This window comes from Gobius niger, assembly GCF_951799975.1.
Source record: "Gobius niger genome assembly, chromosome: 3".
NCBI lineage: Eukaryota > Metazoa > Chordata > Actinopteri > Gobiiformes > Gobiidae > Gobius > Gobius niger.
In genome coordinates this window covers 4,420,220-4,432,545 of record NC_136854.1, presented here as the reverse complement: position 1 = coordinate 4,432,545, position 12,326 = coordinate 4,420,220, and the positions used below count along the sequence as shown (strand labels likewise).

Here is a 12,326-nt window from a genome sequence, read left to right as displayed (position 1 = left end):
ATTTTCATTTATTTCATATATATTCAGGTGGTGTTCACGATTTAGAGTGTGATGATGTCATAATGTCAGGTGGAGGGCGGGGCCAATGCAACTCTATGGGAGAAATGCAGTTTTTGTAAGAAATCTCCAATCTCCATGTTTTTCCTCATCAGTATCTGATCGTGATTGACAAACCTGTGAGATCATTTTTTTGTCTGAAAGTCCTTTCTTTTGGACATCTTACTTATGTTTTCGCATATTGTCACCACTTTTTGACACTTTTCGGAGAAAATAGTTGGGCCGTAGTTCATATGCGCTGACAGAGGAGATGATGAACTTTGTGACAGTTTTTGTTTCATGTGGATTCCTCCAGTAATGACTGAGATATGAGCCAAAAAACAAAGACATAAATGTATGCATTTTGTCAGTTACCACAGTTACCATATATATATATATATATATATATATATTTTTTTTTTTATATTATTTTTCTAGAATTTGGCGGCCCACTTTTAATTCGCCCGCGGGCCGTAGTTTGGACATCCCTGGGCTAGATGCAAGGTAGCCATTTTATACTCACTACTGCCGCCCCAGGTCATACGTGTAACTGCAGCTTCTATATTAAGCTTGTGCATGACGGCACTTCTGACCCAAAGTAACACCTTCCTGAGCGACAGTGCAGGATTTTAGAGGCAGGAACAGGTCTGAGCTCATTCTACACATGAGGACATGGAGGAACATGTAGGGGAGGAAAATACTTAGTTTTAACATTTCTAAACTCCGTGTAGTTCCTTTAAGATCTTTCCAAAAGGTGGCACAGTGGTTAGCGCTCATGCCCCACAGCAAGAAGATCCGGGTTCGATTCCCACCTGGACGGGGCCCTTTTGTGGAGTTTGCATGTTCTCCCCGTGCTTCCTCAACCACTAAAACATGTACAATTGGTGAATCCTCCAGCCAGGTGATTCTGAGCACCAGCATCTGGAGCTCCACATCTGGAGCTGGGTCCCCGGGCGCCGTGCTGCCGTGAGACACATTTTCCTACGGGGACAATAAAGTAAACCTTAACCTCTTAACCCCCACCTTAACCGAGAGCATTTTCTGCAGTTCGGCTCCAAAGCATCTTGAAAGAAAGAGTCAAACTAGGGGCAAAACGAGACGTAAACCAGAAAGAAAAAGCAACAAACAAGCGTCAAAAAAAGAGTTTTGTAGGTCTTAGCTTTCAAATGAGGCATCACACTGGTCTATAGGCAGCAAGCTGAAGAAAATGTGTTTGGTTAAAGTGGGGGTTAACATTAAAGGGATGTTTCAGGATTTTTGACATAGGGCTTCATTTGTTGCTGATTTCTGGAGATATTTTTTTTTTGTAATTCACACAGTTCTTATGTTTGAAGAGTTTCGTGGCGCTAGGCTAGTGCTAGGCTAGTGCAGGTCTATGGTATCAGCTAGCCTGCATTAAAAACAGTGTGACCCGCTCCACAGAGCACCTGAGGCAAATCACTTATAACACCAGACTAACCATATAAACGTCTGTGGCCATAGAATCATTTAAAATAACTCATATCTGAGCAGCATCAGCTTCGTGGTTGTATAAGCTAGGCGGCGGCGGAGTGATCTGCTCGAAAATAGTCCCTCAAGATGTGATCATTCATGTGATGCAAGGTCAGTTATATTCCAAACATGATTCTATGGACACAGACATTTATATGGTTAGTCTGGTGTTTGAAGTGATTTGCCTCAGGTGCTCTGTGGAGCGGGTCACACTGTTTTTAATGCAGGCTAGCTGATACCATAGACATGCACTAGCCTAGCATTAGCCTAGCGCCATGTAACTCTTCAAATATAAGAACTGCATGAATTACAAAAAGAAAAATCTCCAGAAATCAGCAACACTCTGGATAACGAGGAAATGAGGCCCTATGTCAAACATCCTGAAACATCCCTTTAACCATAGAATCTCTTGAGGACCTCAGAGTTTGCAGAAAAGATAAAAATCGTGTGAATTTGAACCTTCCAAATCGCTGACATGGCTGAAACTCCAAAGACGTCGGCCATGTTCCCTCCTCCCTCTGTGATTCTAATCCCGTGTGAATAGGGCTTTAGCGACTGTTCAAACTGCATAGTGGTTTCCTCTTCTCCTCGAGCGACTCAGAATCATTTGAGAGCTGTTTACTCTTTACTATATATTCCCCGGCATCGCCCAATTACAAGCAATGTGTCTTCCGGGCGGCGGAGCTCCACCAGGCGCATAATGTGAGGCTCCGCGCACATTCATAAACCCGCCCGGCGCACGGTCATTACAAATATATAAGTTCCCCACAGATGCTTTTCCTACAAACGGCGGCAGTAAAGCGTTATTAAGGTGTAGCTGCGGTAATGGATTTCTGGGGAGCGTTTTTTTTCTTTTTTTTTTGGCGCGGCCTCAGCTCATTAGTTCCGAGCCGAGTCGCTGTACTTTGATGCTGCAGCTAATTTGGTTCCCCCCCTCGCCGTTCCTCCGTCCAGGCGGCGAGCGGCGCGAGTCGAGCTGCGACCAGGGCCGGACTGGGACTGAAAAACAGCCCTGGACTCTGACCAGCCTGGACCAAATTAGCGTAAATGTGACACTTACCACCCGCCTTAACGGAGAGCATTTTCTCCAGTTCGGCTTTACCCAAATTTAAAAGCTTCTCGGCTGGAGAGCAACAATAGATACAGACGGCATCTCGTCATAGAAGGGGGCGTGGCCTCGCTGAGGGGGGAAATAGAATCTTTAGAGAAACACAATTTTCCACTGTTTTTAGCCATTTTCTGGTGGAATATGAACTTATTTATCACATAAATCAGGGGTGTCCAAAGTGCGGCCCGGGGGCCAAATTTTTGGTGGCCCTCAGACCAATTTTTGGTGGCCCTCTGCCTTCTTGCTGAATCGGGACACATCATCAGAGATAGTCCTTTTTATTTGAAATGTAATAATTCTACACAATTCTAACCAAACAACTAACCTTGTACTGTGAGACAGAGCTGGCATGAAGGTTTTGAGCAGAAATAAAGGTGTGGGGCGCAATTTAAACCTCTGCTAGTCAAAGGTTTTGCGGCACTAACCACCGATCTATGGCCCTTCACCCTGTGTACGCTTCAGTATGCGGCCCCCCATGAAAAAAGTTTGGACACCCCTGACATAAATAAAGTCAAGTCTAAACCGGGTCCATATGGATATTTTCTCACAGCAGATTGTTCAGTAGAAGTGAAAAAACGGCAGTTGTAGCTTGCGCTAGCTAACCGTTAGCACTAGCCCGATGCTAACATAAAGCATCAAGCTAGCATTCTCCGTTTTTTATGTGTTTATGGGCTGTTGAACAACTTTGCTCCTCCCCATGTCTTAGTAGAAAACTATATTCATAACGCAGCATTTGTTAAAGTAGTTTTTTGAATAATTAAAGAAAGTTAAATTTTTTTCTCCAAATTGTTTTCCCCCTTAACTGTTTTCAAACATGACCATATATGGGAGATTCCAGAGATGCCGTCTGTATCTATGTAACGCCTCATTTGAAAGCTGAGACCTACAAAGTGATTGCAACTTTTTGTCAAGTCGCCGCATTTTTCGTCATAGTTTCGTTGTTTCTTCATTACATTTTGTGGCTTTTTGTTTTTGTCACTTTTTTGTCAAATTTTTTCTATCATTTTTTTGTTATGGTTCTGTCACGTTTTTGTGGCCTTTTCGTTGCTTTGTTGTCGTGTTTTTGTTTTGTTTTCATTCTCTTTTTTGTCGCTATTTTGATGCTTTTCTTTTTAGCTTTTAGATTTGGGTAAAGCTCGGTTAAGGCGGGACCGGTGGCCCTTAGAGCCGGTGGCCCTTCTGTGCTCTTCCAGAATGGACATATGGCCAGTCCGCCCCTGGTGTACGTCAACCTTATTCTGAAGGTCTGAACCTGGAGAATTGAATCACTGGGTTAGACAAAACCTCCACAGACGTATTTTTGATCGCAGTGGAAAAAAGCGCTGATATTGGCAGCAGCTGATGATGGAAACCCCGTTACCTGTCAGTGACATGTCTGACCCGTGTGAGAACCAGGGACACAAGTCGGCAGCTAAGGTTTTGAGGTTGTTTTTTTTTAATTGGTGATTTCCGGGAGACGCTGGTGGGACTATGGGCCAGATCTTGTGGTTCACAGCGCAGGCTGTAGAGCAGACGACTGCGCAGACGGGTGGAGCTCCTTACAATCTTCAGTGTCATACCTGGCGCAAAAAGTGGGCAGAACGGGAGGGGGGACAGACTCGCATTGTGATGTTGTGGTGCCGCCCCCTCCCCATGCTTTCCCCAGACCTGCGGAAGGCGGTGGTTTGCGAGGGGGGGGTTCTCCTGTAAACACGCAACATGCTGATGCAGCGCAATGTCTAATAAAGATAAAATAAATAAAAGTGTCCCTCCGCTGCTGCAGATCCAAGCTGAGCGGGCGGGACCGAGAGGCAGCCTCGCACTGGACACCGTTCAAATGCGCAAAGTTACGAAATGTACAGTATTTAATTGATCAGAAACTGTCATATCGGCTGCGGAGGAGTTACAGAGTTATGCATTAGCTACAAGAAAACTGTTGCGTGTTGGAACATTTGTGCTACAGCTGCAGGATTCTTGGAGCGGCTGAATTTGAAAAAGAAAAAAAGTTGCTCTGCGCCCTGTAAAATGTGCTTCTTTCTTTTGGACTGAGCTGTGGCTCCACAAGGAGCATCATCAGGAGGTAAAGACTGACACACGATAGAAACGTCTCCTTAAAACTCAGATCAGACCTGGTGTTGTGGCACTTGAGGCACGTGTGGTTTATTTATGGAAAACTGTAGTTGTTTTGGTGTTAGGTGCACGTTGATCTATCAAAGTAAATCCGTGCGTAACCTACGCTCAAACAGACTTTTCAAGGCAATTTCGCTTTTGTTTTCAATTTGACGTTGATTCTAAGGAAGAAGACAAGGCAGCGCGATGTAAAGAGGAACATAATGTGAAGGTTGCCACAGAAGAGCGGCTCTGAGTGCTGCTTGTAATGAACCACGCCTCAGTCACCTCTTTTTCTTAAATAACGCCCTCTCCCTAGTGGTGCAGCCTTTAGTGCAACATGTAAGATCGCGCGTGCACCACGTTGCGTTTAGAGTTGCGCACGGACTGCGCCAGTCACAAGTTCTGGCCCTATGTCTCCGAGCTGGCCTAGTGTGGCCTCGGGGTCAGAACAGCTGGAGGGGGTGTGTGTGGATCAGGAAGTCTGGACGTCTCTGCTGAGACGCTGCCCCCGCGACCCGGCCCCGGATAAAGAAGAAGAAAATGGATGGATGATTTTCGCTTTTTTGCAGAATCGTTCAGCTGAAGTCGTGAAGAAGCCTCTCCATGTTTAAGCTGCAGTATTGGTTTATTTAAAAGGTTCAAACCGGCTTGTTTAGGGAGATTTGGGAGCGTGCATTTACAGACTGGGTAAACACCGGGTTGTGTTGGATGGACAAAGATTGTATCAGACGAGCTGAACTGTGAACATGTTTGAAGTGGATTTATTAATCACGGATTATGCGGCGCCGCTTCCTCATGAAGAGCCTTGATATTAAAGCAGTGACAGCGGGACAGAGACGCTGCTTTGCTCCCAGACAGGACCACACTTTGGCCACAGCAGCTTCAGCGCTAAAAACAAGAAGTTTAGTGTCTTATTAGCGTTTTTCGTTGATCTCTGACGTCTCGCTCTGTTTCCACGTTAGAAAACGCTCGTCTCCTGTTTCCTTTTGTTTGGGGAGGAGGCGCCGCTGCCTTGGTTTGCGTTGTTGACACATCCTTTAGACAAATCTATCATTACAGCTTCAGCTTTCAGTTCGTCCCTTTCATATTGTCATTACATTAAAATCATGCAGCCTTAGTTTTAGAGCAACTGCTTCACAGTTCATTCAGCAACTAACCTACTAGCTGCTAATGCTAATGCTAATGTGCGTTTAAGACCCAGAGAATCATTGAAACACTGAGCACGTTTAATAAGTCTGAATATTCACAAAGGGCATAATACACGGCCACCAGGGGGAGCTGTTTCCTCAATAATGAGCCCTGATAAACTCTCTCATGTTATTTAAAATCTTCCAATCGTCTTCTGACAGTGAGTTGATGAGTTCCATAATAAAGAGCGGACATTTTCCTGAGCGTAGGTTTCCTTCAGTTTCACCGACTACTGAAAACATGTACAACAGGTGAATCCTCCAGCCGGGTGTTTCTGACCATCAGCCTGGCTGGAGATGGGTCCCGATGGTCCTACATATCCATGCTTTCCTCACCTCCACATCTCTGACTAAACTCTTCACCGTGCAGCTTCACTACAGAGTCTTCTTTTCACTCTTTATTGACACAGCTGTGCAGCAAAGGGGAGTAAGAGAGGAGGGGCTTATGGGACGCAGTGGAGCTCCTGGATATCAGCTGTTTTAGATCAATATTGTATTCCCTCCTCAGGTACGGTCCGGAGGCGGCGGCGGCCGTGTCCAACGACCCCGGGGCGATGCAGCGTCTCCAGGACCAGGCCCAGCACCACGGGGCGGGGGCAGGGAAGCAGTCGGCCTCCCCCGGCGCCGGCATGCTCCCGGGAACGGGCAACAGCGGCGCCGGTCGCCTCTCCGCTCTGCCCCAGGGCGAGAAGATGTCCAGCGCCTTCTCCGAGTCCCCCGCGGGCGGCGCCGGCGGAGGAAAGGGCAACTACATGGACGTGAGGACCGCCGGGCTGGTCGCGGAGGCCAGGGAGGCGGCCGCGGGGGGAGGGGCCGCCCACGTCGCCGCGGAAACGGTGGTGGACATGCGCAGCGCGGAGGAGGACGAGGACGCCGACGGCAACGACCCGGACGAGGACGCGAACGGCTCCAACTCGGAGATCTCCACCATCGCCAAAGAGGTGGACAAGGTCAACCAGATCATCAACAACTGCATCGACGCCCTGAAGCTCGACGCGTCCTCGGCGAGCGCCCCGACCGCCGCCGAGAGCGTCATCCCCATCCCGCAGCCGCCCAGCTACGCCGCGTCCCAGGCCCGCAACCTGCTGCCCATGTCCCCGGCCGGTCCCGCCGCCGAGCAGCTGATCAAAGCGCCGTCCCCGAAGATCCACGCCAAGATGCACCTGCCCCCGCACCCGCACCCCTCCATGGCGCCCGTCCCGCTGGTCATGCCGCTGTCGGAGCGCCCCGGGATCAGCGGGGGCGGGTTCCTCACGCCCCCGTACCGAGACCCGCCCCCGGCCAACGCGGTGCGCCCGTTACAGAGGCAGCTGAGCGCCGACGCCAAGCACAGGTAAAAACAAACATGGCTGCTCCAGAACTATACTGAGTAATGTGTCATATAGAACCAGAAAACAGATGAATCATTTAAACGTTCCCTTTAACCTCTGACCCCCCGCCTGAACCCAGAGCATTAACTCCAGTTCGGCTTTACCCAAATCTAACAGCTTCTGGACTGGAGAGCAACAGACTAGCACCGCATTTGAAAGCTAAGACCTACTAAAGTGGTCGTAACTTTTTTGTTGCGTCGACGCCACATTTTTGAAGCGTTTCTGACACTTTTTTTTCAAGAAGCTTTTAGATTTGGGTAAAACTGGAGAAAATGTGCCCGGTTCAGGTGGAGGTTAAGAGGTTAAAGACAAAAGGGCAGAAAATACATTTTCAAAACTTTTTTTTTTAACTTTTTTTTTTTTTTCCCAAATTAGAAAAAAAAAAATCTCTATATTCCCCCCAATTATTATTATTTATTCTTTTTAAACTTTGCCCCAATTTTCCCCAATTTTCTTTCCAATTTGCCCATGTGTATTTTCCTCAATTTCCCCAATTAGTTTTTTTATTTTTCAAAATTTTGCCTAAAATTTTCCCAATTTTTTCCAATTTCTTTTTTTTTTACATTTTTCTTATTTTGTCCTTGTTACCCTTTTTTATTCAAGATTTTTCCCAAATTTTCCATATTTTTTCTCTAAATTCACCCAATTTTATTTCAAATTTGTCCCCAAGTTTTTCTTTTTTTACTTCACATTTTTAACTTTTTTTTTAAATTTTTGCCCCAAATTTTCCCAGCTTTTTTTCTCCAATTTTTTCCTGAATATTTCCTCCATTTTGAACCTTTTTATTCTCAAGATTTTTCCCAAATGTTCCATATTTTTTCTCTAAATTCCCCAAATTTTCTCATTTTTTTCTATTTGCCAACGTGTTTTTTCCCCATTTTTCCCAAAATGTAATTGTTTTTTTCTCCACATTTGTGGCTATTTTTTTGTGTGTGCAAATTTTCCCAGATTTGTCCCCCCTTTTTGACCAACAGCCTCAAAACTTCAACATGCAGATTGAATTTCTTTTCAGTACCTGTTTCGATACTTTTATTCCTTCCAGTCGTACCTAAACCTCTTTGTTATCGTTTAACAGTGCCCAGCCCGAGCGTCGCCTGTATTTTAAATGTTCTACATAAATAACCTTTGACCTTTGACCCTGCCAGGTTAGCCGCCCCGTCGAGTAAAACCCCGCGGGGCTACAGCGCGGACGAGCAGCGCGGCGACCCGCCCAAGTACCAGGAGAAGACCAGCCCGCTGGCCTGCAAGAAAGGCGAGCGCGGCTGCAGCAGCAACGGCATCAACGGGGGCGGAGTCAGCGTGAACGGCGCCAGCATGGGCTGCAGTAACGGGTCCGGCGGGGGCGGGGGGGGCGGCGGTCCGAAGGCGGGCCAGACCGCGCAGCATTTAGAAGTGCAGCCCGACTACCACAGCTCGGAGCACCGGCACTCCTTCCCCGCCCTGTACTACGACAACCCCGACGACTCGCCGAGCAACGCCAAGTACCTGAAGCCGCAGCGCTCCAAACGGGACGCGCCGGCGGGCGGGGGCTACGCGCAGCTCTCGCCCGCCCGCCACCACCACAACTACAACTCGGGGTACTCCTCCAGCCCCGAGTACTCCTCCTCCTCGGAGAGCACGTTGCGGATCTGGGAGCGCTTCAAGCCGTACCGGAAGAGCCCGCGGGAGGAGGCGGCGGCGTACATCGCGGCCGGCCACGCGCTGCGGAAAAAAGTGCAGTTCGCCAAAGACGAGGACCTGCACGATATACTGGACTACTGGAAAGGAGTGTCCGCCCAGCAGAAGCTGTGAGGGGCCAGAGCCAGCCTGGAGACGGCCACATTTTAAATATTTTCATGTCCAATGTAGCAAGAGACGTTCTCCTCCTTTACCGGATGTACAGACGAGGAACGAGCGCATTTTCATGTTCGGGGAGTTTATTCTTCGCTTTGGTTATTTATCCACAAATCAGTTTCAAAGCTCTGGAGTTTGTCCCTTTTCAACACCGTAGAAAGTGTTTTTTCAGTGTTTTCAGGACGGAAATCTTTTCACATGCAGCACGATTCACACGATTCACCGGCTCCATTCACTCTTCACTCTTTAGAGCCAGCCTTTTCTCCCCTTTGCCACATTAGCTCCTCCCCTTTGCCACATTAGTTACTCCCCTTTGCCACATTAGTTACTCCCCTTTGCCACATTAGTTACTCCCCTTTGCCACATTAGTTACTCCGACATTAAGAGTGATACGACACCAATGGCTAAAAATGGCCAAAAATGGCCGTTATTTTTGCGACACAATCTGAATAATGGATTCACCCAGGTTTAAATTCATGCTTTTATTTTGTTGAGACTTTTTTCTTGTTTAGTTTATTTCCTGTTTACTATTTATCAGAGGAAAAATTATACCTTGTTTTTGGAAATTCAACAAATCCGATAAAAACTCCTTTTGAAAAAAACGTCAGTCCTCAGCTGGAAAGTTTGATGTCTGTACGAGCGACTAAATTGCTGTAAAGTCATTGTAAATGTTCCTGAGTCGTGTGTGAACCGTAATGGCCGCTCTGTCTCCTCCTACGCAGCCTGTTCCTTAAAAGGGCAAAAAGGCGGGAAGCCCTGCGCTCAGGGGGCGGAGCCTCCACAGAGCTCCAGAGCTTGATTGACAGGCTCTGGAGCCAGTTAATGCACTGGAAATGCTTCCAATTTTCGGGCTTTTAAACAAAACCAGCGTGGTTGAAAATATTTCCCCTCCCCCAGCGTGGTCACATGGGTCACATGGGTCACATGGGTCACATGGGTCACAGCGATATTTAGAAAAAGAAAAACTCTTTGGAGCCAGGCTTTTAAGCCATTCTTGGGATGTTTGAAGTCCCATTAGAATCAATGCTCCCAAGTGTCTCTTAGAGTCGCCACCAGGGGGCGGTATTAGAGAAACGTCAGCTCCCACCATAAGGACCAGAGAGAAGCGCGTTCCTCACCCATCAGTGCAGATGTTGTGGCACCGACGGCCCTTGAAATGACAATTTCATAAATGAATCAGAGGAACATTGAATTAGTGCAATAATTAAACAAGTTATTGTGAAGATTGGTTTTGTTGTTACAGGTGAAAGTTTATATGTTAAGAGAAGAATTTTGGAAAAAACCTGAACCCAAAACCTGAACATATAAAAAGAAAAAAAAAGTAGTTTTTTCCTGCAGTGTCTCCGCTTAAATATTTTCCTGAAGTTTCTCTGGCAATGACTGAGATTCTGAAAATCGGGTAGATTTTCTGTTTAGAGAAGGGATTTGTTTGGTCATTTTGTTTGGTCACAGAGAAGGTTGGATGAAGTGTGTCTATAATAACACATATAGACTCAGGTTTGTGGTGAGGCTCAGAGCAGAAGGTTAGATGGTGAAGTGTGTCTATAATAACAGATATAGACTCAGGTTTGTGGATGGTGAAGCTCAGAGCAGAAGGTTAGATGGTGAAGAGCGTCTATAATAACAAATATAGACTCAGGTTTATGGCGAAGCGTCGTCTCCGCTCGGCTTCAAAACCGCCGCCAAGAACAATTAGCGCGATTAGCATCTCGTAATGTCCTCGCCCCGAAGCGAGACCGCGCACCGACAAAGCCGACTAATTCCTCATCCGCCGGTTATTATCCGGATAAACGCTCGCCGAGCCGGGGGCCAGGTGCCGCCGGTGAGGGGGGCGGGGGGGCAAGCTGAATGGAGGCTGATGGGATTAAAGCGGGAAACGGGGAAAGACGCAGGAAACGGTTAAAAAGCGGCACATGAGAGGAGAGGGGGGGGTTTGGACACGTGTTGTCCTGTAAACAGCAGACGGATCATTCAACCGTAGACGGGGCGTCGCCAAAGTCCCCGTGTCCCGGCTTCATCCATTCTTAAAGCTCTCAACTTCCAAAACAACAAGAGCAACGTCATCCAGATCCTCATTTCCGCTTTGGAAGACGCCGACAACAAAAGGATTTTAGGCGACGAGCGCAGACTTTACAGAACTTTAGGGCCGTTTTCACCAAATCATTCCACTCTTTAGCAACACTTTAGTCGCTCCTACCAAAAAGTCTGATGTGGAAAACCCCAGCACTGACCCGGAGGATCATCGGTGTCCCGTTATGGAAACTACCGTATTGTGACCCGCAGGGCTGGACTGGCAGAAAAAATCGGCTCGGGACTTTTGGGTCAAGACCGGCCCTCTAAAAAAAACAGTCATATTCAATAGTCGAGGTGATGACCCTTGGCTTGAACTAAAACAGTATAAGCTACGGATCGAGGACAATAGTTGTTTCTGCTGAATTCAAGCTAACACCTCAGAGACTCAACACTTTCATTCTTTCATTTATAACTTAAAGGAACCTTTGTAAAATTACTTAACAATCTTAAAATGTGCGTTCCGTTAATGAAGTTCCTCTCGCGACACAAATAAACTTCTCAAAACTAACCAAATGATCCCACTGTAGATGAAGATGAAATGGTAAAACTCACCAAGTCCCAAAAAGGCCAAACTTTGTAAATCCTTTCAATGGAAACTAGAAGATTTCCAAACTGCACTGACGACGAGGGGCCAGACGGAGTCACCTGACAACTCCCAGCATGCACTTCTTTGCAAACATTTGTCTAAAATGTATAAAAAATAGCGGTCTAAGGGGTCCTGGAGGGAGTTACAATAAACTATTTCACTCTTATATTCACAATGTGAGGGGCATGAGTGTTATGTCCCAGAGGCCCATTGCTCATTATCTGGGAACCATGACTCAAGAAAGCGCCACCAGCAGGGTATAAAAGGCGTCACATCCCCCAAGTGGAGGAGTTGTGTAATTGCATCTATGTAATGATAGAGATTCTGATGGCTCTACCCGCTAACTGTGGGCCGGTGTAAGGAAATCACGGGGCTTATCTCGATCTGACCAAAAGTACGTCGGCCCACCGGGAAAACTCCCGAATCTCCCGATGGCCAGTCCAGCCCTGGTGACCCGTCTCTGAGCTTGGTTGGGCTGGCGGGACGGCTCGTTTTCAAATCCAAAAGTTGACGGAGGATCTGATTGGCTGGAGAATCTTCAGTCCAAAAGA

At 47.1% G+C, this 12,326-nt stretch overlaps 1 protein-coding gene across 1 annotated transcript in view; it reads left to right on the top strand.

The window, feature by feature from the left end:
- LOC306961357 (protein phosphatase 1 regulatory subunit 29-like) overlaps positions 1 to 9,245 on the top strand; it is a gene marked incomplete at its 5' end in the record, with an annotated part of 28,627 nt that extends 19,382 nt beyond the window's left edge. Inside the window, 2 exons of the mRNA XM_079554065.1 lie at positions 6,422 to 7,246; positions 8,429 to 9,245. Coding sequence (XP_079410191.1) covers positions 6,422 to 7,246; positions 8,429 to 9,074 — 1,471 coding nt within the window. The 3' untranslated portion in view covers positions 9,075 to 9,245. The remainder of the gene's footprint in view (positions 1 to 6,421; positions 7,247 to 8,428) is intronic.
- Positions 9,246 to 12,326: the final 3,081 nt, after the last annotated feature.